The 25954-nt window shown below is 61.9% G+C and overlaps 1 protein-coding gene across 4 annotated transcripts in view; it reads left to right on the top strand.

The window, feature by feature from the left end:
• Positions 1-400: 400 nt before the first annotated feature.
• GRAMD4 (GRAM domain containing 4) overlaps positions 401-25954 on the top strand; it is a 62810-nt gene continuing 37256 nt past the window's right edge. The window contains exons 1-2 of one of the 4 annotated variants that reach the window (XM_061124325.1): positions 24183-24200; positions 24554-24675. Coding sequence is in view for 2 of the 4 variants with exons in the window: in XM_061124322.1 (XP_060980305.1) it covers positions 21339-21454 (116 nt within the window). In the remaining 2 variants the exon portion in view is untranslated. Of the gene's footprint in view, positions 505-21330; positions 21455-24182; positions 24201-24553; positions 24676-24858; positions 25166-25954 lie in introns of those variants that run through there. The other 3 variants (XM_061124323.1, XM_061124322.1, XM_061124324.1) reach the window with 3 other exon arrangements.

Below are 25954 nucleotides of genomic sequence, written 5' to 3'. Positions count from 1 at the left end.
CCACCCAAACAAAGGCGACGTCGCGTGACCGCGCTCGTTCTCGCGCGCGGACTCGCCAGGGCAGGCGCGCCCCCGCGGAACCGCCGCGCCGGGGCGGGAGGGGAGAGCCAAGGCCGTGCAAGGGGGAGCGGCTCCTTTAAGGCGCGGCGCGGGGCGGGGCTAGCCGGCTCGGGTCTTGGGGCGGGGCGACGCGGGGCGGGGCGACGTGGGGCGGGGCTTTGGGCGGGGCGGCGGCTGCGCAGGCCGGGCCGGGGGCGCGCAGACTCCGCGCAGCGGGACGCGAGCGCGCGACCTGGCGCCGCCGCCGCCGCCGCCGCCGCCGCCGCCGCCGCCGCCGCCGCCGCCTCCGCGCTCGTGGCCCGGACCAGCGGGCCGCCGCCTCCTCCGGGCTCCCCGGCGCCGCTCGGCTCCCGCGCGGGCGGCAGGTGCAGCGCGGCCGGGCGGCTGGCGAGGGGGGCGCCGAGGCGGCGGGTGGATGAGAGGTGGCCCCGATCTCCGCGCAGGGTAAGCGGCGCGCGCGCGCGGACGCCCACTCGCTGGACACGCAGACCCGCTCGGGGGCTGGCCGGCCCTTAGCCAGGCCGTGCTCTCCCCGCGCCCGCAGCAGCGGCCCTCCGAGCCAGGACCCGCGCGGGCGCGCCCCGCATACACGCCCCCGGGTCCCGCGCGGCCTGGGCGCGCGTCACGGCCACCCCCCGCCCGCGCGCGCGGGCCCCGGCGTCTCCGGGTCCGCGTCGTGCCCGGCCGGTCGGGGAGAGGAGAACGTCCCGTGGGCGCGAAGCCTGAGATGGGAGGGTGGTCGGTGGGGCGCAGGTCCCCGGGTCCAGGCTGGGGCGCGGGTGGGCGCGGTGAATGTCGTCTTAGGAACTCACTCCTGGGGGACGCAGGAGAGGTGGAGGGCGACCCCGGCCCCTCTGCCCCTGGAGATGACCCCGCCAAAAAGTTGCCCTCCCCGCACCCCTCGATTTGCCCCGTCTCCTTTCCTTTTGTTCCGGACTTTTAGCTGGTGGGGCTCTGCTGGGGCCCAGCCTCGCTGGGAGGTGAGGCATAGGGCAGCAGTCCCCAGCCTGGGCGCCCCCTGCCCCGGAGCAGGCCCTGCATCCCTGGGCAGGCCTACCACCAGGTGGGCTGGGGCACCTGTCCGTCCGGGGAGCAGCGCCCGGGCCTGGGCCCAGGGCCCTGGACCTGAGGCTTACCCGCTGGAAGCGGAGCCCGCTCTGGGGGTGTTGCCAGCCCTACATTTCCGGAGGCGGGGAGGATTTGGTTTGGGCAACACCTTTTGCAGCGACGGGTTCCTTTCTTGCCTTCCTAGTTCTGTGCATCCCCCCCATCCCCCACAAAAATGGAGGTGCCTGGGCCCCAGCCCCCATCGCAGCCCCGCCTTAGGGCTTGTCTCAGGCCTGGGCCTGGCAGGATGAGCAGGGCTGTGCAGCAGTGAGAGAGAAGTTTGGGGTCTTGTCTACATGGCGCCTGCTCAGTGACCTTGGGCAGGAAGGCCTTGAGCCGTCCCTTGCCTCAGTTTCCCCAGCGGTAAGCAGAGAGGGGGCTGACGAGAGCATTAGATGGCGTAGCCCCCACCCCACTCCCAGACTGGACACACCCAGGGCAGAGATCCCAACACCAGGAGAGGCCATGGTGGTGCCCTCCCCTCCGGGTGGCTGTTGTTGCCCTGACTCTGCCCGTGTGTCCCAGGCTCATTTGGGGACACAGAGTTCGGCTAGGTGAATGTGTTCCAGGTGTTTGCCCTTGTCCTCTGCTAGGATGAAACCACAGTCTCACAACAGTTAGCTGGGACCCCTGGGATCAGAGACCTGGGTAAACCTGCCACTCCTTTCTGCCGCCGCCCCTCTGAAGACTCCCTGCTGGTCCAGGTTGGGGGCCTGGCCTTCCTGACCTTCCCTCTGCCCTCGGCCTTGATGTTGCTGCTTCTGCAGCACTGTGCCCGTGGGCAGGGGTCTTGACCCATGGTCTGGACATTGCTGGACTCATGGGGGCGGGGTGTGCCAGCTTGGTCCTGGGGCCTGGGCAGGTGGGTTCTCCCCCCCCCACCCTGGGGCATCTACGTGGGTGCCTCCCCTCCTCTACCCTTCTCTCTGCTGGGCTACCGTGGCTGATGGGCTGCGGGGTGTGGCCGTCCCAGCGGTGTGGCCTGGGGATGGGCAGGGCCTGTCCCCATGCTGTCTGTCCGCCCACGCTCCGGAGAGGCATTTCCTGGAAGTGGCACAGGGAAGTCTCCGCATGTGTCCTGCGTGATCCTGGACCCCCTGAGCCTGCATCTCCCCCCAAGGCAGGCAGGGGCCTTTCGTGAGGGGAGAACCTGCTGGTCTCTCCAAGCCACTGGCCCGTGAGGCGCTCCTCTCACCTCTCCAGCCAGGGCGGGCGTCAAGAAGCCGATGGTCCCCAGCTCCGTGTGACCTCTGCTTCCCCTGCCTCTGGGGCCTCACCCTCGCCAGCCAGAAACAAGGAGCACTGGGCGGGTTTTTCCTGAATCACCGTTTCTTGCTGTCTGATGGAATAGAATAGCGGCTTGGGCATGATGAGCACAGTGTTATTAGGTTCTGGTGAGAGTGCTGTCGCCAGGGGAGGCTGCAAGCCCGAAGCGTGCTTCCTTTTTGTATCTGAGTATCTGAGTGATATTACGGGTGTCGGATCCCAGCGCCAGGCCCAGCTCGCATCTCGTAAGTCAGTGTCATCCGAGAAGTGCAGGGCTCTCCTCGATGTTTCCAGGGTCTGACCTGTGTAGGTGGCTCTGAGCACCCGCAGGTGGGTGGACGGGGACACCTCTCTGTCTCTGGTCATCTTGTGGGCGGCAGGGGGCCCCTTCCAGCTCCCCACACGTCTCGGTTTGGGAGTTCCCTCCTGAAGCTGACTGTGCCCGAGCTTTGCGCGGGGGTGGGGTTCCCGTTGTGAAGGGGTGTGCCTCCAGCCAGGCCCTCATTTCTGGGGGCCGCGCCCTCTTGGGGACCTGGGCTGATCACCCTTCTCGCGGGGCTTCTGGCGTTTGAGCCCTTGTGTGAGGCCGGATGGCGGGCTTCTGTGGAGTTGGCGTGCTGAGGCCTCGCTGAGTGCCTAGGGAGTTCTGGTCCGCAGAGGGCATGTGCCCGCTGGAAAGGAAGACCCCGTGGGGGCCGCGTGACCGGCCTGTCCCCTTTCCTGTGAGATGGGCGGGGGGCTCCTCACTTGCGGTCTGCAGGAAGGAGGCAATCTTAGAAGCCTAGTACAGGGTCGCTCCCCAGCGGGGCTGCGGACAACCTTGGGGTGTGTAGCAGAGCCTTCCTGTTCTTAAAGAATGTAAAAAGGAATCGGGCGGTAATGAGACGTGGGCTGTGAAGGTGATGACAAGGAGGATTACGGACGCTCTGGCCCGGGGGGAGCAGCTTCTGTTTATGAGCCCAGACCTGCGGTGTGGCCACTCAGGTGGTGCTTGGAAGGCCTTTGGTCGGGGACCTGGAAGCCGGCTTGGGGGCCTGGGGCACTGCAGAGGGTCGAGGTCTGAGTTCTTCTCGGCTTTTGGGTGGTATGGCAGTGGCGGCTCTCCTTGGGTCTTTATCCTGGGCAGAATCCAGAAAACGCCCTTGTATCGGGGGTGAGAGTTCAGGTGCTGGCCACTGGGCAAGGAGGAGGTCCGGGTCCCTGCCGGGGAGGCTCGCTTCATGACTAGGGTGGTGAAGGCCCAGCCAGCCCGGCGGAGGGGTGGCCTGGCCGTCGGCTCGGAGCTGGCCGCCGTCGGAGAAAGGCGATCGGTTCACTTGAGAACTTAAAGGCAGGCCGTCCGACTTCTCTTACAGACAGAGATGGAGCAAGAAAGGGAGGGTTTCCCTAATTAGAGAAAACCATGTTCTCCGGCCTCTGGCGTCCGCGCGTGGACTGAACCGAGGGGCCGGGCGGTGGCTCGGGGCTGTAATTCACCGCTAGTGACAGTCGCCGTCTCGGGGCTCTCGTTAAGACTGTTTGGCCTTTGAGTTATAATCAGGGTTGTGACTGTGTTTAAGCCCTGTGATTAAAGTCCCCAGCGGTTACACCGGCAGACAGGAAGTACTGGCCTGTCCAAAAAAAAAAGAACGGTAACAGAAATCACTCATTCCAGCGTCAGACAGCGTCGTGCGCAGTGTGTCTCGCCCACTGCCCGTGTGGTTCTCACGGCCTGGCTCTCACCCTTCCCGCAGATGCAGAGACAGGTCCGGAGAGGCGGGCAGCAGGCCTCAGCCCGCGGTGAGCTAGGTGGCTCAGCCAGGACGGGAACTCGGGTTGTGTGACTATCGTGGCTGCGCTCTTGATGATCAGTGGACTTTCTGGCAGTTTGTGAAGGAAACATAAGGAGTAAGTCTACGGTCACGATGAGAAGCCTCTCTGCCTTCACAGGTGCGCTAATAGCAAGCGCATCTCTTACCCCAGGCCTGATCGTGTTCCCTGCACTTTACATGATTGATTTCTATAACAGCTGGAGCTTGGGGCTGTTATTAGCTCCCCCTTACAGATGAGGCAGCCTGGGCACAGAGAGGTTAAGTAACTTCCCTGAGGCCACACGCTGGTGAGCGGCAGAGTTGGGTACTTGTTCCTAAGCTGAGTACCATATGCAAGGTGGGGTCAAGTGGGGAAAACGCCTGATCTGTCGCTGTGTGTTCTTGGGCAAGATGCTTAACCTCTCTGGGCCTCGGGAAACCAGGGTCTTGGTGTGGAATACAGAAACCGGAGGCCTGAAAACTGGCCCTGGCCCAAGGTGGCGGCATCTGCACTGCCTCCCCCAGGAAGGCCCTGGGTGCTTCCCCCAGGAGGAGGGTCGTGGTTATGGAGGGCAGCGCACCCCCTCCCCAGCACTGGCTGGTTTGGGTGGAGCACCCCTGGTTGTCCCCTGGGAGCTCAGACCACACCCCAGCAGCGACACCTGACGCCAGGCCTGGGCGGTTCCCTCTGTGAAGCGGGGAGGCCTGCAGAGAGCCTGGCTCTGTCCCTCGGCAATGGATTTTGGGGGGAAGGCATGCCTACCCAGAACCTCCCGGTGCTGCCAGACCCAGTTTGTGAGAACCAAGTGTGCCCGCACCATCAGGGCTGGGTGGTCTGGGGGCCCCCGGGGAGACACTCACCCCTCTGTGATCAGGTCCCCGCCTCGGTGGGAAGCACTGCTGCCTCCAGCCCTTCCCGTGGGCAGGGGGCAGGGTACGTGGCACACGGAGGCAGGAGGCCCCCTAGTTCCCCGGCGTGGAGTGCGGGGTGGGCACACCTGAGCCCAGCCCTGGGCCCCAGAGGCCCAGCCTCCCTCTCCAGCCACCCCCCCTCCGCCTCGGGCGATGGGCGCCGCCTGCAGGGCTGTTGGCACGGCAGACCCTTGCGTTGGGCACATCTCTGCTCCACCCCGCCTTGCTGGGGAGGCCTTCCCTGGACACCCTGACCACAGAGCCCCCCTCACTTGCTGCCCCCTCCCTGGCCAGCCGTTGTCCTTCTCTCAGGAGGCAGGGGCTGGCTCCCCCGTCTGTCCTGTTCTCAGCAGCCAGGGTAGGACTGGGTGAAGGCGCCCCTTGCAATGAGCCGAGGCCATGGCCTTGCTCTGCCCTCGGGGGGCCCCTCTGCAGCCTGGCCTCCAGGGGCCAGCAGCTTCGGGTCCTGGGGTACTGGCTGTGGGGAGCCCACCTGTGGCTGAGCTAAGCTGGGGCCTGGCGGTGGGGAGGGGCCGGGCTCCCCGAGGGCAGAGGGCAGGCCTGGACAGTGAGAGGGGTACACTTGACCCAGGTTTAGTTCGCATGCCGTGACATCCACCCATCGCAAGTGCAGTTCACCGACTTCCAGCGGATCCACAGAATTGTGCAAGCGTCGCCACAATCTAATTTTAGAACGTTTTCATCACCCCGCTTCAGCAATCACTCATTCCCTCTTTCTCTCCAGCCTCTGACAACCACTAATCTGCTTTCTGTCTCCACGGATTTGCCTGTCCGGGACCTTTCATATCTGTGGAATCATAACGCTCTGGGGCCGTTGGACTCTGCTTTCCGTCACTTAGCAGAGTGCATTTTCATCCATGTGGCAGCGTGCAGTGGCAGAACTGTGCTGGGCGCCTCTTCTGAAGGGCAGCCTCTCTTCCCAACCCCAGATGGCCCTGGACCACCTTTTCTCATGAGGCTGGGGCGGCTTTCCTTGCCTCACCAGGCACCTGGGGTCAGGCCAGAGTTCGTGGCTGTCTGAGAACTCTGTGCTGGCACCATGAGCCATTTCATGTGACTCATTTTCAGTGGCCTTCAACACATTTAGCACTCATGTGAGCTGCACGCAAGTCACCGCCTCCAGGAAGCCTTCCTGGCCTTCCCTTGCCCCCGCATTTAGGGCCCTTGTGCCTGTCATCCTGTGTGTGGTCCTCTGTTTACCCGCCTGCCTTCTGAGCTCCTGGAAGGCAGGGGTCCCCCTTTTCATCCCTTTCCTGGCTGGCCTCGTTGGAGACAGGGTCTGGGGGTGAAGGGCTGCAGATGGTGGGGAGGGGGCGTGTTTGTGAAGGCGTGGGTCCCACGGGGTGCTCTCTCTGGCTGCTCCGCTGTTTCTTTCCCTTGATTACCTTCTGTTCGTGTGTGATCACTTGACTTTGCAACTGTGTCCTGTGTGTCCTGCTCAAGGGCAGGCCCAGGTCTGGCTGTGGGTGTCCTGGGGGTGATGGCAGAAGTGCTGAGTGGGCCTGCCCCGCCCGCCCCGCCCCACACTGAGTACATGCTGGGTGTTTGGTTTTCTTTTTTTTCTTTAATAATCAACCGTGGTTTTTAGAAACACATTAGATTTATAGCAACATTACAAAGATAACAGGAGAGGGCCCCTGTGTCTGTCCCTTCCCACAGTCTCTCTTATTACATCTTATGCCTTAGTGTCGGACGGCGTTACCATTAACGAATGGACCAGTGTGGATACATCGTTAATTGAAGTCTGTTGTCTGTTCAGATTTCCTTAGTTTTCACTGGATGTCCTTTTTTCTTATCCCAGGACCCAGGCCGAGATACCATGTTACATTTAGTTATCAAATCTCTTTCCGATTCCCTGGACTGAGACAGTTTCTTGGACTTCTCCTGTGTTTGATGACTTGACAGTCTTGAGGCGTTTTTTAAAAATGTGTTTCTTCCTGGCTGCACTGGGTCTGGGTTGCCGTGCGTGGGCTTTCTCTAATTGCCCCGGGAGGGCCTGCTCTGGTGCTCTGGCTTCTCAGCACCACGGCTCTGGCTGCAGAGCGTGGGCCCTAGGTGCTTGGGCTTAGTTGCTCAGCAGCATGTGGGATCTTCCCAGACCAAGGATGGAACCGCGTCCCCCGCGTTGGCAGGCAGGGTCTGAACCGCTGGGCCACCAGGGAACTGCAGTCTCAGGGGATATTAGGTTCACTGCAGATCCATCTCCTCTGGAGTTTGGACAGCTGGAACCCGCCTGTTGGAATTGGATGTTTTCCTCCGGGTTAGACGGGGGTCGTGGGTTTTGGAAGGAAGAGCAGAGAGGTGAAGAGCCCCCTCCCCCATCAGGGCGCATGCTGTCAACGTGACTGACTGGTCCCTGTGAAGCTGGTCGCGGTCGCTGGGCTGATGTAAACGGAGCCTTTTCCCTCTGTCAGTGCCGTCCTTCTCGGAAGGAAGGGAGAGGTTTGAGGGCAGGGTGTCTGTAAGTGGTTTGGAGTCTTCTGAGTGGGGACTTGTCTCTCTCCCTCACTTATTCGTTTGTTCGGTCGTTTCTGATGTCAGTGTGGGTTCACGTGCGCTTATTTTATGCTTCGCATTCCAGCGCAGTGCCACTTTACTTCTTTTGTGGGTCCAGTTGTTCCGGCTCTGGCTGCCGGGGACTCCTCCAGGAGGCTCCTGGGTTCTGCTGACGCGCCCCCATCAATGCGGGGCGATGTGGGCCGCTCCTTCTTTCCTCCTGACCTGACGGGTGCTCCCAGCCCTGGAATTGGCCAGTTCTCCTCTCACTTGAGGACGGTTTCAGAAGCCCACATCCGGGCCGGGCGCGAGCTCGTGGCTGCCGGGGCATCGTCGTTCTGGGCCCGCTCCACTGGCGGAGCGATGTACACAGTGTGGGTGTGCACACACCTGCAGCCGCTCCTGTGTGTAACCCCCCGTGTCTGCGTTCAGCGAGACGTGAGCTCCTTCTAGTGATCCAGCCTGTAGTCTAGTCGTTACCACGTGGACCCTTCTCCGCTCGCCGATGAGTCAGTCTCGTTCCGGCAGTGGGAGACCCGGCCCCACCCCGTTCGCCATCCTGTGACGTGACCCCTCAGTCCCAGCGTATCTGCGGAGCGGGGTCAGCCTTGTCCCGGGCCCAGGGGAGTGGCTTCAAGGGCTGGAGTGCTGTGTGCACGCGGCTCCAGCTCCTCCAGGTCCTCGCTGTTCGGCCCGGAACACAGGCCACTACGTGTTCTCTGCACGATGCAGCGGCCCTGCAGAGGCTAGGGGGCCGCTGCCTCCCCCAGGAGGTCTGCAGGGAGAGAGAGAACCAGGGGGCTCCCAGCTGTACCCGGTCACCCCCCGGCCTGTGGGGACAGGCACAGTTGTGGCATCCCTTTGAAACGTGAATGTGGAGCCAGCTTTGAACACAGTCTGGAGGCCCGGCCTTGGCCGCCCGAGGAGAAGGGCTGCCGGCCGAACCCTTTGGAGCTTGACTCAGATGCTGGTGGGCCCGGGCACTCACAGCAGAGCAGGGCTGGGGCCCAGAGGCCGGGTCCCTTTCTGGGAAGGAGAGGACTGGGGGAGTTCCATTCTGGCTCCCTCGGGCCCCACGCCAGCTCCGGGCAGGGCTCCGTCCGCCCGTGTGTGGGCCTGGGGGTGGGGTGGGGTGCCGCTGGAGGCTGCTGAGCGGACCCTGGGCAGGTGGGGCAGTGAGCGGCAGCCGGGTGCCCACCTGTTTAGGGCCAAACTGGTGGGCAGGGGGCAGGCACCCTGGTCCTGGCCGAGGAGGCCAAGAGCAGACCCTGCCGGGGGTTTGCTTGCTTCGCACTTCATGGGCAGGCTCGGAAGATGCCTAGAGCCACGGCTGTCCCTCTTGATAACATGGCGGGGACCATCGACAGGACCCCGGCTGGGCCTCGGTGCGTGGTTCAGCGTCCCGGTTCCCTACACCACGTGTCGTGGGCCAGGCTGGGTGTGGATGCTGCCGTCTACACCTGTGGGTCACCACGTCACCCTCCCTGGGAGAAGCGGGGGCTGGCCTGGGTCAGTTTACCCAAGGTCAGCCCCTCTCCAAAGCTCCTGGAGACCCTGCTAGTGTGTGGTCAGCCCTTTGGCAGGACTGGGCTCTGGGCCACGCCGGGGGCGGCCACGGTGGGACATGTGGCTGACACGTGGCCGTCTGCCCCACCCCCACCCCCTCATCTGAGCATCCTGAGAGCGCTCGTCTCCCCGCTGTGGGGCTGGGCCCTCACCAGGGGAGCCACGTGTCCCCTGGTCCTGCCAGGGCGCATTGAGGAAGTGGGGGGAGCTGGCCAGGGACTCAGCAGGCGGGGGCTGCCCTGTGTGGGGGCGCTGCCTGGGAGTGAGTCCCTGCCTTGTTGGAGGCCGCCTGCTGCTGTCCTGCTGGCCAGCTGTCCCTGCTCGCTGCGCCCTCCACCCCCACTGGTTGCCCCCACCCCCTGCTGGGTGCCGCCCCCATCCCTTCTCCTTCCTGGTTCATGTTTGAGGGTCTGCTGGATCCCCCGTGATGGCCACGGGCAGCTGCCAGGGGATACTCAGCTGGACACATATTTCCCCGTCTCTGACTGCGGAGCTCCGGGCTGACTGCGGTCATCTGTGGGGTCACAGCTATCATCTGGGACGGGGTCTGTGTGGTGGGGGCGTGCCACACCCCTGGGCTGAGCCCGGTCTGAGCAGTGACGGCTGGGGGGGGGGCGCCATGCCCGGAGGGCTGCTGGGGTGGCAGAGACCGGGAGACGGGTGTCAGCGGTGGCCTCAGGCGGGAGCTTGGCATTTAGAACTCTGATGCAACTTGACTCGTTGAGAAAACACACTGACCTCCCGTATCACCGGAATCTCTCTCCGAGAAGAACCGGGTTAAGACGCCCACGGGGTCCCACGGAGCACTCACGCTGCTGATGGCTGTGCCTGGGGGGGTGTGAGTCACCTCGCAGGTGCGGGGTCCCACGGGTGGGGCCCTGGGGGGCACGGGCTGCGGGCGGGCCGGGTGGGGGCCGCCACCCCTGTCTCTGCAGGCTGAGCCTTGCGGTGTCCCCCTCCCCGTTCCCCTGGGCGTGCCCCTGGGGTCCCGTGCCGGCCTCCGCGTCCAGGTTAGGTGTTCAGGGGCTGGTGTCTGCAGCCCTTTCCGAGTTCATCTGGAGAGGAAGGTCGGAGGGAGACAGCCTGGATGGGAGTCCCCCCCGTCCCCGCCCCGAGGGCCTGTGCCCCATGTTGCCTGCTGTGGGGAGTGTTCCCCTGCAGCTTGCCCGGAGGCCCTCCCCACCCCCATCCTGTTAGGCGAGTACCTTCTGGATCAGGAGGAAAAGCGTCCTGTTTCACCACCACTGTTTGAGGCGGCCGGGAGATGTGTGGACACATCAGCATCTAAGAGTCGGGGAGGGCTGGAGGGCGGGGTGGTGGCAGGGACCCATGGGTGCTGGATCGGGAGGGGGGATTTCGAGGACTGAGGTTCATCCTGCTCTTCAGCAGATGAGTGGCTTCACTGCCGCCAAGCAGGTTTGGGGGAGAGGAAGTAAAACATGAGTCAACGGGCAGAGAGCCCTGGGCTCGAGGTCGGGTCACCGGCGGAGCTGCCGGCAGGATGGCCCGGGAGGGCGGGCCAGGCTGCAGGGACCACCCCTGTGCCTGCTGCTCCTGCCGTGGCAGCCTTCGTCCCGTGGGGACGGTGACCAGTGATGGTCTGGGGGGCGAGGTGCTGGGCTCGGCCTAAACATTGCCTCTGAAGCTGGACATCCAGGACCGTGACTCTGGGGCAGGCAGGGCCTGGCACGCATGTCTGCCCCAGTAACCCTCCTGGGCTGCCAGCCCCAAGCACCTGCCTGCAGGTGGGGAGGACAGAGCGCGCTGGGGAGCCCGCGTGACTGCCCCCATCCCTGCCTCCGCCTGGCAGGCGAGGAGCGGAGACCTCTGGGGAGGCCCCCTGGCAGCGCCCAGAAGGGGGTCAGGCCTCCTGGGTGCCAGGGTCCGTCCAGCGTTGGCGAGAGGCCTGCCCACTGGAGGCAGGAGGAGAGACACGGCCACTCGCCAGCCGTGAGAAGCCTCCACGTGATGGTCAGCATCAGGCAGCCGCCTCTACCGTGGAGGAACCGGCTGTCTTCAGAGGAGCCCGGGGGTGTCGGGGACCCCTCCTCACCAGCCCAGAGGGACAGTGGTGGGGCCCGGGCTGGCTGGGGGGCATCAGGCGGGCGAGGACCCCCCTCGGTGGGGCCAGGGGGTGTGTGTGGATGGCTGCCACCCCCACGGCCACCTGGATGGGGCCGCCTTGTGCCCGCTTGGCAGATGAGTGAGTGGGAGTCAGAGTCTCGGTAAGAGGCTGGCCGCTTGCTGCCCACAAGGCCCACGGCCTTGTGACGTGCTCACTTCTGTTTGGTTTGAGTATTTCTGAAGATCAAAGCTGTCCTCTCTGGTAAGCACATGGGGCCTCGTGTGGACCCGTAACCCTTTGCACCTGGTCCCCACCTCCGGGCTCTGGGTGACCCACCCCCACTTTCTGTGTGTGCCCGAGGGCCTTACTACCGCGCCCACCTCTGTCCCACAACAGCCGTTGTTCAGTTGCAGGTGCCAGGCGCCCCCAGCCTCCTTAGCCGGCTCCACCTGGCACACAAGCTGGGATCCCGGGGCATGGGATCTAGCCCCCCGACCGGGGACGGAAGCGCAGGGTCCTAACCACGAGACTTCCAGCTTAGAGAAGCTGCAGGGGCAGGCGGGGGTCCGGCCGGTGGCCGAGGTGGGTGAAGGTGGTCCTTCCTTATCTGGGCCCACACAGGTGGGAAAGCCTCTTCGTCTTGGTTATCTGATTCAGGACGGAACTGCTGCTGTATCTGATAGTGGACCATGTGGTTTGGGCCCATGTTGACAGATCTGAATGGGGACAGGCTGACGTCCCTGGTTAGACCCTCGAGAGGCCTACCTGCCGCGCCTGCCACGAAGGGAGGGGGCGGGCCAGGGCGTTGATGGGACACTAAGCGTGTGCCCAGCGCTTGGCCAAGGGCATCAGGGTGTGCTGGGGTGGGGGTGGGGGGCGGGCGCCAGCTGGCGCTTGTCACCCCAGACCCCCCACCTTGCTAACTTGACTTGACCATCCGTCTCCTTTTAAGTTACGCGAGTGTGTATCTTTGATAATTAGCCCCTTAACTTTCTGATTAGAAATACGAAGTAGGGCTTTCCCTGGTGGTTCAGCGGTTAAGACTTTGGCTTCCAGTGCGTGGGGTGTGGGTTCAATCCCTGGTCGGGGAGCTCGGATCCCACATTCCTCCTGGCCGAAAAACCAAAACATGAAAAACAGAGACAATATTGTAACAAATTGCGTAAAGACCTTAAACATGGTTCCTATCAGGAAAAAAAAAAAATCGAAAGAATCAGAAAAAAAAATCTAAAAAAGCACTATCACTGGAGTGAGTTGTTGGCACTGGGTCCTTGGAGCGAGGACGCCCAGCCCAGGCCTCACGCGGACCCGGTCACTCAGGGTGGGGCCCGGCCGGGTTGGGTTTCTCTCCTGCTCGTGTTCACTGTCGGGCGGGGAGCAGACAGGGAGGGCCGCCACCTTCTGCACCAGCGGGTTTCCGTCCTGACGGTCTCTGCATTCCTTGCACGCGTGCCCAGTCATCTCAGGCGTGTCTGACTCTGTGACCCCGTGGACCGCGGCCCGCCAGGCTCCTCTGTCCCTGGGACTCTCCAGGCGAGAATACTGGCGTGGGTTGCCGTGTGCTTCTCCCGGGATCTTCCCGACCCAAGGATTGAACCCTGCTTCTCTTACGTCTCCTGCGTTGGCAGGTGGGTTCTTCACCACTGGTGCCACCTGGAAGCCCTAGGCTTACATTTCTCAGACCAGCCCTCCCACTGGCTGTAACAGTCAGTCCGGTCCTCAGCCAGCCCAGGACGCGGCTGGCACCACGGGAGGGTTCTGCAGGCCCCTGCCTGTCACTGGTCTGCACACACAGGCTGACCCTGCTCTGCTGAGTTTAAAACTCCTGGCAACAGAAAGAGCCGGTGATGACCTATTTATAAAGTATTTCAGAGTCACTTGCATGAATATTTCGTCCTAAATTCTGTGTAATTAGAAGATACAAACCCTACTCTGGGATTATTTTTGTGCACCAGCATAACCTAAATTAGAATTCTCTCCGTGTGGGTTTTTTAAAAAGAAATCATTGCAATGAAAACATAAAGGAATCGATTTTATCTTCACTCTTTTCAGGTGGTTACAAATACTGTTCTTGCCTGAGTAACATGGAAACCTTGTTGCCTGGTTTGTCTTTACCCAGGGGTTTCCCTGGTGGCTCAGAAGGTGAAGAATCCGTCTGTGTTGCTGGGGACTTGGGTTCAATCCCTGGGTCGGGAAGATCCCCTGGAGAAGGAAATGGCCACCCTCTCCAGTATTCTTGCCTGGAGAATCCCATGGACTGAGGAGCCTGGCGGGCTACAGTCCACGGGGTCCCAAAGAGTTGGACACGACTGAGCGACTAACACACAGACTTCACCCCGAGCAGAAGTAAATCTCGTGGAGACGTTTAAAAAGTCCTCGTGAATTCTGACTTGAGGCTGAATTCTGACAAGCTGTGGCTGGATTCCCACCTGCCAACTCTTTTTTTTTCCCCCCTAAACACAGCTTCAGCCAGAAGTTTCCCTGCAGGTGAGCAGGGCTGTGAGTGTCCTTAACGTGAGGCCTTCAGGTGGACGCGGTAGAGGGATGTGAGGCTCTGGTCCCTCCAGCAGACGGTCCGGGGGCCCCTCAGCTGCTCGGCCGCCGGACGCGGGGGGCAGGTTGCAGGACGCGCAGCCTCCGAGACCGAGTTTCCGGAGCGGCGTGTGTGGGCTTCGAGGAGACTTTTCAGGGGAGACTTGTGGGCCGGATCTTCTTTTTTTCCCTATCTTTGGGCCGCGGGTGCATTGAATTGGAGACGTCATAGCCCTTGGGTCACGGTGTGCAGCCTTTTCCGGTCATGCAGGACTTCTGGTCTGTTTAGTTGGTAACTTTTAATGTAACAGGCACCCTAGAGTTCACCGCCAGAAGCTGGGGCCTTCCGGATTCCGCCCCCCGCCCCGCCGTCGCTGAGCCTGAGACCTTAGCTGTGTGCCCCCAGCTCCCTCGTTTCCGGGGGCTGACACCCCCCCCCCCGCCATGTGCACCCCCAGCCTGAGCCACGCAGGCGGTCACCAGGGGAGCAGCTCTCCTGGCTCACTGCACCCCGGGTCATCGAGGGCTCCCTGTGCTGCCGGGGGTGCTGAGATGCGAACGCAGAGAACCCCCGGCCTGCAGCACCACCCGGCACTGCCTGCCTGGCGGGGGTGACGGGCGACGGGCCCTTTGCCCATGGCCAGCGGCCGAGCCGGGCCTCCCGGGTCTCTGGTATGAGATGCTCCCATTGCCCTGTTCATGGGCTCGTCCGGGAAAGGGGCAGGCGGGCTGGGGCCTCGCGGTGGGGAAGGATGAGCCGGCCTCTTGGCTAGGGGCCCGGCCACCTCCTGCTCTTCGCGTTGAGTCCGGGTCCCCGGCAGCTGGACTGGCGGGCAGGGCTCTCTGTGGACATGGTCAGGGTCACGCGCAGCGCTCCGAGAGGGGCTTGGGGGCCGGGTGGCCGCAGTGTCCCTATGCCTCCCCGGACAGGCCGCGGGGTGCCCAGCCCAGCTCCCCGCAATGAGACCCAGCTTTAGGGTTTTCCCTATTCCATCGTGGGGATGGGCCAGAGCTGTCAGCCTGCCCAGGTGCGTGTGAGGGACTGACGGGGGTCCGGGAAGCCTCTCCTGAGGGGTCGCGGGTTGCTTGCCGCAGCAGCTGTGTGGTAACTGCGGCCGCCTCACCCCTCTCCTGGGGGCGGGGGGCGGTGCCAGGGTGCTTGGCAGGGCTTTGTGGGTCTTCCTGTCTTCTCCGCTGAGCCAGTTGGTGGGATTCTGTTCCCTTTCGGAGTGGAGAGGTGAGGCCCCGAAGGCGGCCTTGTCTTGTCATCACAGGGCCTTTCCCGCTGATGCCGAGGCCTCCTGATTGAGCTGCAGGGTGGCCCAGCCGCCTCCCCAGGTGGGACTGGAAACCCGTCCATCTGGTTAAGCCAGGCGTCTATGCCTGCTCTCCCCAAGTCCTGCCCTCCCTGGGGAATCCAGGACCAGACCTTCCGGGCCCTCAGTCTGGGAGGGTTCTGAAGTGGCTCCGACCGGCGAGCAGGTGCTCTGATGCTTTGATGCTGGTGGCCTGGCTGGGTGTGGGCGTGGGAGCCCCCTGGGCAGACCGGCCTGGCTGCCCAGGGCTGGTGGATCCCGGCAGGATCTGGAGCCCGGCGCCTGCAGGCTCCCCGGGATCTGTTTCCGTGGCGTTGTGGGGTTTTCCTCGAGAGGTGATGGGAGCCCCCGCGGCGCCTGGGTGAGGACATGCGGTGAGCTGGGCTCTGACACGGGTCTGGGCCCTGAGTGAGCGCCCTCGGGTTTCTGACGGGTTTAATTGGGACGAAAACAAGGGCAGGTGTATTTGCAGGCTCCTCTTCTGGGGGCAGGTTTATAGAGAGTGGAGATTTTTATCCATTTTATCTGCTTTCCTAACTCGTCTTTCGGATGCAGCAGGATGTGGCGTGTTCCGATGAGCATGATTCTTTAGTGCATTAAGCGTTTGTCAGTGGCCGTGTTTTTGCGGTCAGGCTTTGAAAATGCTAGAGAGCTGTTTGGTTCTCTGCCGCAGCAGGTGGAGTCCGGGAACGTGTTGTCGGGGGAGGAGGGGTGGGGGTGGTCTCGGTCTTGCTCATTCGTTTTCGTTCCCCTTGGATTCTAACTGACAAGGTGTGGGGCCCTGTCTGTGCACCGCCTGACACGAGACCCTTTACGTGCCCCTGCCCTGCTTATGACGAAGCGCCGAGACATGGGCCGTGCAGGGACGGCCGGCTGAGAGGTGGGGTCAGGGCAGGACGCCCCGAGACTGCCGGATCCCCCGCAGATTGGTGGAACCTGGGCACCAGTCCTGTGTGGTCAGTCCTGCCCTGGAGCTGCCCAGGGCACCGGTGGAGGAGCATGTGTGTGTGAGCGGTCGCATCGTTAGTTATGTGGGACGCAGACAGCTGTTAGCTTTTCAGACCTTGAGCCATCATTTTCAAGCTGTGCTGTGGGTTGTTAAGAGCTGATGTCTCCCAGTGCTGTGACCTGCACTTCGTGTCGTCACTCGGTTCTCCGGAAGACGGAGCTGAAAGTGTGTGCACAGTTGGGCCGCCTGGAGCCTCGTAGCCACGCAGGCCAGTGGTTTCCGCCACGTCTGTCCTCCTAAAGCAAGGACTCACTCTGCTTTAATCCCCCGTGCAGGAAAGCGACTGTCCGAAGGCGCTGCCCACGTGGGGCCCTCCGCTCGAGGCTGGGTCGGGAGAATCCCAGGTGCGTCTTGGCTACCAGCGATGCGCTCTCCCTGCGGAATTGCAGGTAAAGTGAAGAGTTGCAGTCTCAGCTCTGGCTCTGGGAACGGCTTGCTGTTTACAAGATGATTTGTCCCAGGGTCCTGTAGACGGAGGAGCCCTGTAGGCACCGAATCATTCTTTCCAGAGCACCTTTTTTGGAAGCGGGCTGTTGCCCGCCTCGATTTCTCCAGGTGGGCAGCGCCAGGGGTCTGGAGAACCCCGACTCCAGCTTGTAACTGTGCCCGCAGGTGTCGGCTGAGCCCGGCACCCACCTGCCGCGCTCCTGGTGGCAGGATGTTAGGTCCCTGTGAGGGTCTCTCCGCAGGGCAGGATGGCTCAGCGCCCCCCACCCCCACCGAGGAGGCCAGGCCGGGGTGTGGTGTGTGTGCGACCCCAGGCCGCTCTGCAGGGCACATCGGGGCCGGGGGTGGGCGTGGAGGCCAGGCCAGGCCGGCTGTCCAGCCTGCTTCGCACACGTGGCCGACTCCCTGCCTCTTCCCCCACCTCCCGACCCAGGGTCTTGGGTTATGTCTGTGGATACAGCCCTCTGCTGATGCCCAGCTACAGCGGCCCAAAGGCTAGGCCTGGGGTCATGGGCGCCTCGGGCTGGTGGGGGGGGCGCCCTTGGGGCACCGTGTCCAAGCTGTGCCTGCAGTCCTTCCCCGCGTCCCCGGGACAGGCCTAGAGGTCTCAGGCTCCAGTCTCGGAAACCCTCTGCCTGTGAGTTAGCAAGGTCACCAGAAAGCCTGCTTATGTGAGATGTATCTGTTGCTCTTTCCCATGTTAGAAATTAAGCTAGAAAATTTACAAATGCTGATTTATTAAAAACTGCCCACTGTAAACCCACTACATGTTAACATAAATAGTGTAATTTTATTTTTTTTAAAAGTCGGTAGTTTTCCCCAAATGGGGGAAATTAGTGAAGGGTTTTGCAGGTGGTGGTTTTTGCAGACCTTGACAGGGTCTGGTCAACTGAAGATGGCTGAGTTCTCTGGTCCCCACCCCACCCCGTCACCCATCAGCAGGACCAGTCTGGGAACCACATGGTGTCTCAGGATTGCCGCTCATTAGATCTGGCCTCCTGGGTGTCCTGAAGGCATCTTGGGGACCCCCAGGCTCCTGGACCACGCTCTGAGCAGCGGGAGAGAGTGAGGTCCCTGCCGTGCTGAGTGAGGGCTCCTTTTAGTTCTTTCTCTGTTTCGTTTGAATCCTTCCTGTTTCTTTCATTTTAAAACCTTAATTTTGAACCTCGTTGACATGGTCTGGTCCACACATGCAGGAAGTCTGTTCAGAAGGGGCTGAAGCCGCCACCGGGTCTCCCTCCCACATGCCCCCTCCCCCCACGTAGTCCCAGGACTCGGGTTGGGGGACACCCACGCGCAAGGACCCCGCTCCGGGCAGGTAGCTCGCGCACACTGCATGAAACGGCCTCGCCGCACGTCATTTTGCAAGTGTGAGAGGAGACACTCCTGGAAGCGGAAGTGTGATTTCCCTGGATTTTGCAGAATTGCCCTCCGCTCCACCCCCCACTGGGGGACCCCACCTCCACGTGGTCTCACCCACGCGCCGTGTTCTCCGCCAATCTGTTCAGGAAATGGCTTCCCCGTGTAATCTTAATTTCTGTTTTTCTCTTGGTGAGTGGAGGTTAATCGCCGTTCCATGTGCTGGAGGACTGTTTGTTTTCTTTTGCTGTGGACTCTCTCTATCTCCTGGCTGTTTTCCCCCAGGGCTGTTTTTCAAAGTCAGACAAATTAATCTTTCATAATATGTGTTGCAAATATTTTTCCCTGTGTTAGCATGTATATTTGACCACTGGTGGAGGTTTTTGCTGTGCAGAAGTGTGTTTCTAGGGTAATCTGTCTTCTCCTCTATCGTGTGTTGTGTGTCTTGCTTGGCAAGAGCCTGTCCAGCCCCAGGTTCTGAGTACCAGCCCCCAGCCCCAGCTCCTTTGCAGCCTTCCTTATTTTACACTCAAGTCTTTGGTCTATTTTGAGATTTTTGGGGAGGGTGTGAGATGAGGCTCCAGGGTTATCTTTCCCAAGAAGCTCAGGATGTCCCATCTTCATTTGCTGAAGGCTGTGTGTCTCCCTCCAGCTTAGGAGGCCCCTTTGACCCCAGTGCAGTCTGGGTCTGTTTCGGCAAGTTTGTTTCATGGCCTTGCCCAGTATTCATGTGCTGTCATCACACTTTAACTCTTGACTGTAGCTGTGTGGTGTCTTACTTATTTTTTTAATTATGTATCAGCCTGGGTTGGGTCTTAGTTGTGGCATGTGGGATCTAGTTCCCTGACCAGGGGTCGAGCCCGGGCCCCTGCACTGGGAGTGTGGAGTCTTAGGCACTGGACCACGAGGGAAGCCCCTCCATCGTGTCTGGTAACGAGCAGAGCATGCGGTTCAGCGCATTCACGATGTGCTTGCTATACAGTCAATGTACACCCATCTTTAGAACTTCGTCCTCCTCCCAAGCTGAAGCTCTGTCCCCAGTCAGCGCTCAGTCCCCCTCGCCTGCCCCGGCCCCGGCCCCCGCCGTCTGCTCTCCGTCCCGGGGGCCCTGACTTCTCAGCGCCTCGTGTAAGCGGATCGCACAGTATTTGTCCTTTTGTGACCTGCTGATCTCACCGAGCCTGCGGTCCTCAGGGTCCCTCCGTCTTGTGGCCTGTGTCAGCGCTCCCTTCCTGCTTGAGGCTGAATAATATTCCCTCGTGAGTAGGGACAGCGTTTTGTTTATCCGCCCCGGGCTGAGGACCCTCGGGTCGCTTCCTCATTCTGGCTGCCGTGAACTTGGGCGTACCAGTGTCTGTTTGAGTCTCTGCTTTCAGTTCTTTCGGATCTATACCTAGGCGCGGAATTGTTGGATCATACGGTGGTCCCGGTTTTAGTTTTTTGAGGAACTGCTGTGTGTTTCCCGTGGTCTCCATGGCTGTGGTTTATGTTTCTGGGCGTGCATGCCAAAAATCAGGGTGTTTGCTGAGAACATGGTGAGCCCCCAGCCCTGCAGCTGAGCAGGCCGGGCCTCTGGGAGCCTGGCTCCCTGGTCCCACGGGCAGGTCCTGATGGGCTGGTGGGGGCGGAGAGGGGGGACCCCGGGCTCCATCACCACTCTGGAAGCTGTGACCTCCCGCTCTGAACCTCGCTTTCCCCGTCACATTAAGAAGGGGAGACACAGTGATAGTAGCAGCTATACAGACGACACCACCCTCATGGCAGAAAGAGAAGAGGAACTGAAGCTCCTCCTGATGAAAGTGAAGGAGGAGAGGGGAAAAGTTGGCTTAAAGCTCAACATTCAGAAAACTGAGATCATGGCATCCGGTCCCATCACTTCATGGGAAATAGATGGGGAAACAGTGGAAACACAGACAGACTTTATTTTGGGGGCTCTAAAATCACTGCAGATGGTGATTGCAGCCATGAAATTAAAAGACGCATATTCCTTGGAAAAAAGTTGTGACCAACCTAGGTATCATATTAAAAAGCAGAGATATTACTTTGCCAACAATGGTCCACCTTGTCAAAGCTATGGCTATCCCAGTAGTCATGTATGGATGTGAGAGTTGGAATATAAAGAAAGCTGAACACCAAAGAATTGATGCTTTTGAACTGTGGTGCTGGAGAAGACTCTTGAGAGTCCCTTGGACTGCAAGGAGATCCAACCAGTCCATCCTAAAGGAAATCAGTCCTGGGTGTTCATTGGAAGGACTGATGTTGAAGCTGAAACTCCAATACTTTGGCCACCTAATGGGAAGAGCTGACTCATTTGAAAAGACCCTGATGCTGGGAAAGATTGAAGGCCTGGAGGAGAAGGGGAATGACAGAGGATGAGATGGTGGATGGCATCACCGACTCGATGGACATGAGTTTGAGCGAGCTCTGAGAGTTGGTGATGGACAGGGAGGCCTGGCGTTCTGCAGTCCATGGGGTTGCAAAGAGTCGGACATGACTGAGTAACTGAACTGAACTGAACTGGTTTGTTAAGCTCAGTCTGCGCCAGGCCCGGAGGCTGAGGGAGGGTTAAGTGAGGTGGGATGGGGAGCGTTGCTGTGCTTACTCTCCAGAAGGTGTCTGGTAGGAAAGCGCGGGTAGTGCTGGGTCATCCCCGCCCTCACCCTCCCGCAGGTGTGTCTGCCCCTGCACAGGTCCACGCCCGCCGGCCCTGCACCTGCCAGCCAGCTCAGCACTCTTTCCCCCGCCACCCCACACCGTGACCCTGAACGGACCCGAGCGCCTCGTCCACGCCCACCCATGACTGCCGAGTCCTTCTGGCTTGTGACCCCGGGATAACGGGGGCGCGCCATCTGGGCGGCCTTCCTCTGCAACCCTGGCCTCTCTATGGAGCTGACAGTCCGGGGTGTAGCCTGATCCCCGCAGAGCTGCCTGCTCTGCCGCCCTGTTCCAGCTGCGCGTGGTACACAGTAAGCGCTCATTACATGCTCCAGCAGATCGGTCCTTGTCACCCCTGACGGCCTCTGCTCCGACCTCTGTGAGCTTTTTACTGCCCGCTGATCATTCTCTGTTCCAAGTCTGCTCCGGGTGGGGGGCCATGCTGGGCAGTCCCCTGTGCCCGACACGCTCGGTGGGGGGCTGAGACCAGCTCATCCCGTCATTCTGCATGGCCCGCCGTGTGTCAGCCCAGCTGGGAGATCGTGTCTAAGACTGGATCGCCCACCACGCTGGGCGGTTACCTGGGCAGCAGGTGTGAAAAGAACTCAAAGGGTTTTTTCTGTGTCATTGGATGTGGGTTTTACAGCGATGGTGTGAGGTGAGGGCGGCCAGCCAGGCCCCTGTGCCGTCAGGCCCTGCCCAGGGCTGGGCTCCCTTCTCTCCCGGCCCAGCAGGAAATGTGGGTTCCACCTTCCCCGTGCTGGGCGGTGGTTCAGACGCGGAAAGCCGTTTGTGGTGATTTGCTCGGCGGCCCCGCCCTGGGCCTGTCAGTGTCCCGGGGCTCGGTCTACGGGTGAGTTCGGATGGGCCCTGGAAGGACCCGTGGCCTCAGCTGGGCCATGTTTCCAAAAAGGAAGAAGTAGCCGTAGGCCAGGGCTTTGGAGGCGCCAAGGGCCTGTTCCCCGGGGACCGTCAGAGGCCACGTGGGTTTACGTAAAGGGGCCGGGATGTCCTTTGAAGTGTACCGCTGTCACCCCCTGGTTCTCTGCCAGGCCGCAGGCTGGGCCTGCCCGCTGACGTGGGGCCCGCCTGGGACACTTGTCCTCGAGCAGAGCGGCTCTGAGGCTGGGCCCTTCTGGGGAGGGGCGGCGCACAGCACTGCGGGGTGCTGGGGGTTCCAGGCAGGGGGCGGGGGCAGGGCTGGTCCTGCTTTCATGGGGACTTTGTGACTGTGGTGCTGTCTTTGCAGAGCGAGGGGCCCTGCCTGGGCCCTGAATGTGGACGGGGGCCTCCAGTGACAGCTTATTCAGAGCTGCAGGCCGGCCCCTCTGCTCAGGTGGGATACGTGGCCCAGCGTCGGGGGAGAAGAACATGGCTCTCGACTTGGAGGGGGTGGTCTTCCCTCCCTGAGATCCTCCTGGCCCCGGGGACCCTGGAGCTAGTCCAGGCTGCCGGCCCCTCCAAGGACAGCACCTCTCCTCACCCCTTTCCTAAGGAGATTTGACGGTGGCGAGGTCCACGTCCGAGTGTGTGATTGGCGGGACCACTGGAAGGGGGACCCTGGTGCTGAGGGAGGGCCAGGTTCCCTGTTAGGGGCCGGTGGGTGACGAGACCCATTTGAGAGTCCTTGTTCTGCTGGGCTTTGATCACCTTGAGACCACGGGCAGCCAGCCGTGACCCCATCAAGGGTAGCCTGCCCACCACTGCCTGTTTCTGTTTATGGTGTCTTATTGGGGATGTCCCTTTGGTCCAGTGGTTAAGGCTCTGCTCTTTTGCTGCCGGGGGCCCTGGTTCAACCCCTGGTTGGGGAACTGAGATCCCACAAAGGCCACAGAGAAACATGGCCTTCTTGGCCCAGAGCCACAGCTGCTTTGCACTGCAACACAAAGGGAGGACTTGTGACAGGAGGCTCATGGCCGCCATGCCCGAGACGTGTACCGCCCACGTCCCCGGGCCTGCGCCTTCCGTCCGGGCAGCCTTGTGGGCCGCGGAGCCTCTGGAGGAGAGCTGGCTCGCGGACAGCTGCGGGCCGGAGCCCCTCTCTGCTCCCTGGGGCGGGGCCGGGGCGCTGGCAGGAAGTCAGGACGAAACTGGGAATCCAGACGGCGTTTCCTACCAGCTGGAAGGATCGCCCCTGTTCTGAATGCTGAGGGCGGTGGGGAGGCTTGGAGGCAGAGCGCTTCCACCAGAAACGAGTGCTTGAGCACCTTTCCTATTGCTCAGTGTGTTTACGCGTCACAGGTTTGTAGAAATCTAAGCCCTAGGTTCCCTCTTTGTTTGGTTTAAACAGCTGTGTGGCCAGCGTGCGGGGCTGCCCGCCCACTCAGTCTCCTGGGCAGAGGAGCCGGTGGGCTTGCATACGGAGTGTCATGCAGTGGCCCCGGGGACCCAAGGGGGGCTGGGAAGGTGATGAGCAGGGCGTGAGGACAGTGTGCCCACCCAACCTCGCTGTCACTGACCCTGGGGTCGGGGTCCCCCCCAGAGGCTTGGGTCTGGCGTGTTCTTTTGGGAACCTCACCCATATGAACGGAGTGGTCTGGGTCCTGCTTCCCAGGGTGGCCTTTCCCCATGGACTGTACAGTGCATGGAATTCTCCAGGCCAGAATACTGGAGTTGGGAGCCTTTCCTCCTCCACGGATATTCCCAACCCAGGGCTCAAACCCAGGTCTTCCACATTGCAGGCGGATTCTTCACCATCTGAGTCACCAGGGAAGCCCAAGAATACTGGAGTGGGGAGCCCATCCCTTCTCCAGCAGATCTTCCCGACTCAGGAATCGAACCAGGGTCTCCTGCATCGCAGGCGGACTCTTTATCAGCTGAGCCCCAAGGAAAGCCCCTTGGTCGTCTCAGGGACTCTCAGTTTGACCTCTGCCCCCGAACTGCGCCAGGGAATCAGGAGGGTGTGTGGGGGCACGGGGTTTCCTGAGCCCTGCTCCTCTGTAGCCATGACGGTTCGAGATGACGGAGGGTCAGGACAGTGGTGTGTTAGAGCCGCTCACGTGGGCCTGCAAAAGGCTGCCTGTGAAGGCGTCAGGAATTCTGTGAGCTGGCCACTAGTGAAATGAGAGTGTATGAACTCAGATAAATCACGTCGGAAGCAGAGGGGTTGAGTGCCCAAAGGTGCTCCCTCCTGGATTGTGTGACGGGTTGTGGTCCCAAGGCAGTTGGCGTCCCTGGGGTCTGGACGGTGGGAATCGTCTGGGTGGTCCCCCAGGCAGTGTGGCCCACCACGCGCTCACTGGTTCCCCGACGTCCCTTTGGTGGCTTGAAGGACGGCCACGAGGGACGCAGTCACAGCGCGAAAACGGGTACACGCGGCTCCGCAGGGCCTCGCCTCTGCGTTGACTCTCCGGTCCTGAGAAGGAGACGGGGAGACGCTGGTTCATGGGTGGAGGTTGAGGCGTGGCGTCCGCATCCACAGGGAGGTGAGGGGCCCCTCCTGTTGGAAAGCGACCGCCTGCTTCTGCGAGGATGTCTCTCCTGTCCTGGACCAGCGAGTAGGCTTCTGATGCGTAGCCTCCTTTCCCACCTTGGCTTGTCCTGTTAACGTAGACAAGCGCGTCCAGCAACCGACACTCATGCTGGAACCACGCTCGCTGGTGGGTTGCAGTCCTGGTTGACCGGGGTGGGGGAGGATTTCAGCAAGAACCTGTGAGCCCGTCCCCGGGCGTCACTTGGCTTTGCGGAGTTCCCAGTGAAGAGTGCTGAGCATTTTATTACTGCTTGTAAACTCGAAGCACACCTTAGTCACCGAGATAACGCCTGTGTCACGCCCAGAGGTCCGGGGGCGGGGTGTCGCCAGGGCCTGCATGGTCCCAGCTCACAGAGGAGGGGGTGGCGGCTCACCCCGACCCCCCAGCCCTCCTGCGCTTCCTGCCTGGCTCTCCCGGGCCCCCGTGGCCCCGGCGGGGTTCACAGAGCCAGCAGGACCCAGGCGGCTCTGCTGTTACAGCGCACAACACTCGGCTCCTGGTGCGGGGAGCTCTGGCCTGACTGTAGGAGGAAAAACCGCTGAAGAATTCCACCTCCTCCCGGAGAACCTCCCAGGCTGTTGAAACCTTGGACCTAAGCGCCGTAAGTGTTCCTGGATTTGGGGAGCGCGTGATTCCCCAGCCTCAAGGGCAGAGTCCACAGCCTTGCCGTGAGGCCCCTGTGGCTGGGCGGCTCCGAGTGGGCAGGCCTCACCCTCCTGGCACCAGGGCCCAGTGTGGGGGCCCCGCCTCGTGCACCGTCCCCTCCCTCACTGAACGGCCAGCCCGTGCCAGCCCTCCTGGGACAGAGCCGGCGCCTGCAGGACCTGCCCTCGGGGCTGGGGGACAAATCCTAAACCAGGGAGCTAGCCTGGATTCCAGACCAGACGGGCAGGCGGAATTTGGGGTGGGAGGATATACTTGGAGCAGAAGGAGCCACTAGGGGGATGCCCCAGACCGGGAAATGCTGGGCCCGGTGGTAACCAGTGTGGTGGCGAGAGGACCCCCAAGGGGTCAGCAGGGCTGGAGCCCAGTGTCGGGGAGCAGGCAGAACCCCAGGAGGGGTCTCAGCGGGTTGCTGCAGACTGTGTGAGGTGTGTGGCCCAGACCCGGCTCGGGAGGGGGTGGAGCACAGCTGTGGGGCCCGGCTTGGAGGGGTCCCCTGGCTTGGAGATGGGCTCCCAGCTTGGGGGGCCCTGGCTTGGAGTTGGGGGTCCCAGGCTTGGAGATGGGGGCCCCCGGCTTGGAAGTGGGGGGCCCTGGCTTGGAGATGGGCCCCCAGCTTGGGGGGCCCTGACTTGGAGGTAGGGGCCCCTGGCTTGGAGATGGGGGCCCCCGGCTTGGAGGTGGGGGGCCCCTGGCTTGGAGGTGGGGAGCCCTGGCTTAGAGATGGCCCCCCAGCTTGGATGGGGGCCCCCGGCTTGGAAGTGGGGGGCCCTGGCTTGGAGGTGGGGAGCCCTGGCTTAGAGATGGCCCCCCAGCCTGGAGGGGGGGTTCCTGGCTTAGAGGTGGGGAGCCCTGGCTTGGAGGTGGGGAGCCCTGGCTTAGAGATGGCCCCCCAGCCTGGAGGGGGGGTTCCTAGCTTAGAGGTGGGGAGCCCTGGCTTGGAGGTGGGGAGCCCTGGCTTAGAGATGGCCCCCCAGCTTGGATGGGGACCCCCGGCTTGGAAGTGGGGGGCCCTGGCTTGGAGGTGGGGAGCCCTGACTTGGGGGGCTGGGCTCGCTGTAGGTGGCCGTGGTCACGTGGTCGGGGGCTCCTTCTGGGTTTGACTTGAGTGGCTGGTGTTCAGGTGTTATGAGGGGAGGTCCACGGAGGCTCCCGCTACCGATGAATGTCCTCACACAGTAGGTCAGCAGCCGGAGTCCAGGCACGGGAGGCTGGTG

The sequence above is a fragment of the Dama dama genome, chromosome 22, assembly GCF_033118175.1.
Source record: "Dama dama isolate Ldn47 chromosome 22, ASM3311817v1, whole genome shotgun sequence".
NCBI lineage: Eukaryota > Metazoa > Chordata > Mammalia > Artiodactyla > Cervidae > Dama > Dama dama.
The sequence above is the reverse complement of the archived record's forward strand: the minus strand, read 5'-3'. Positions and strand labels throughout refer to the sequence as shown.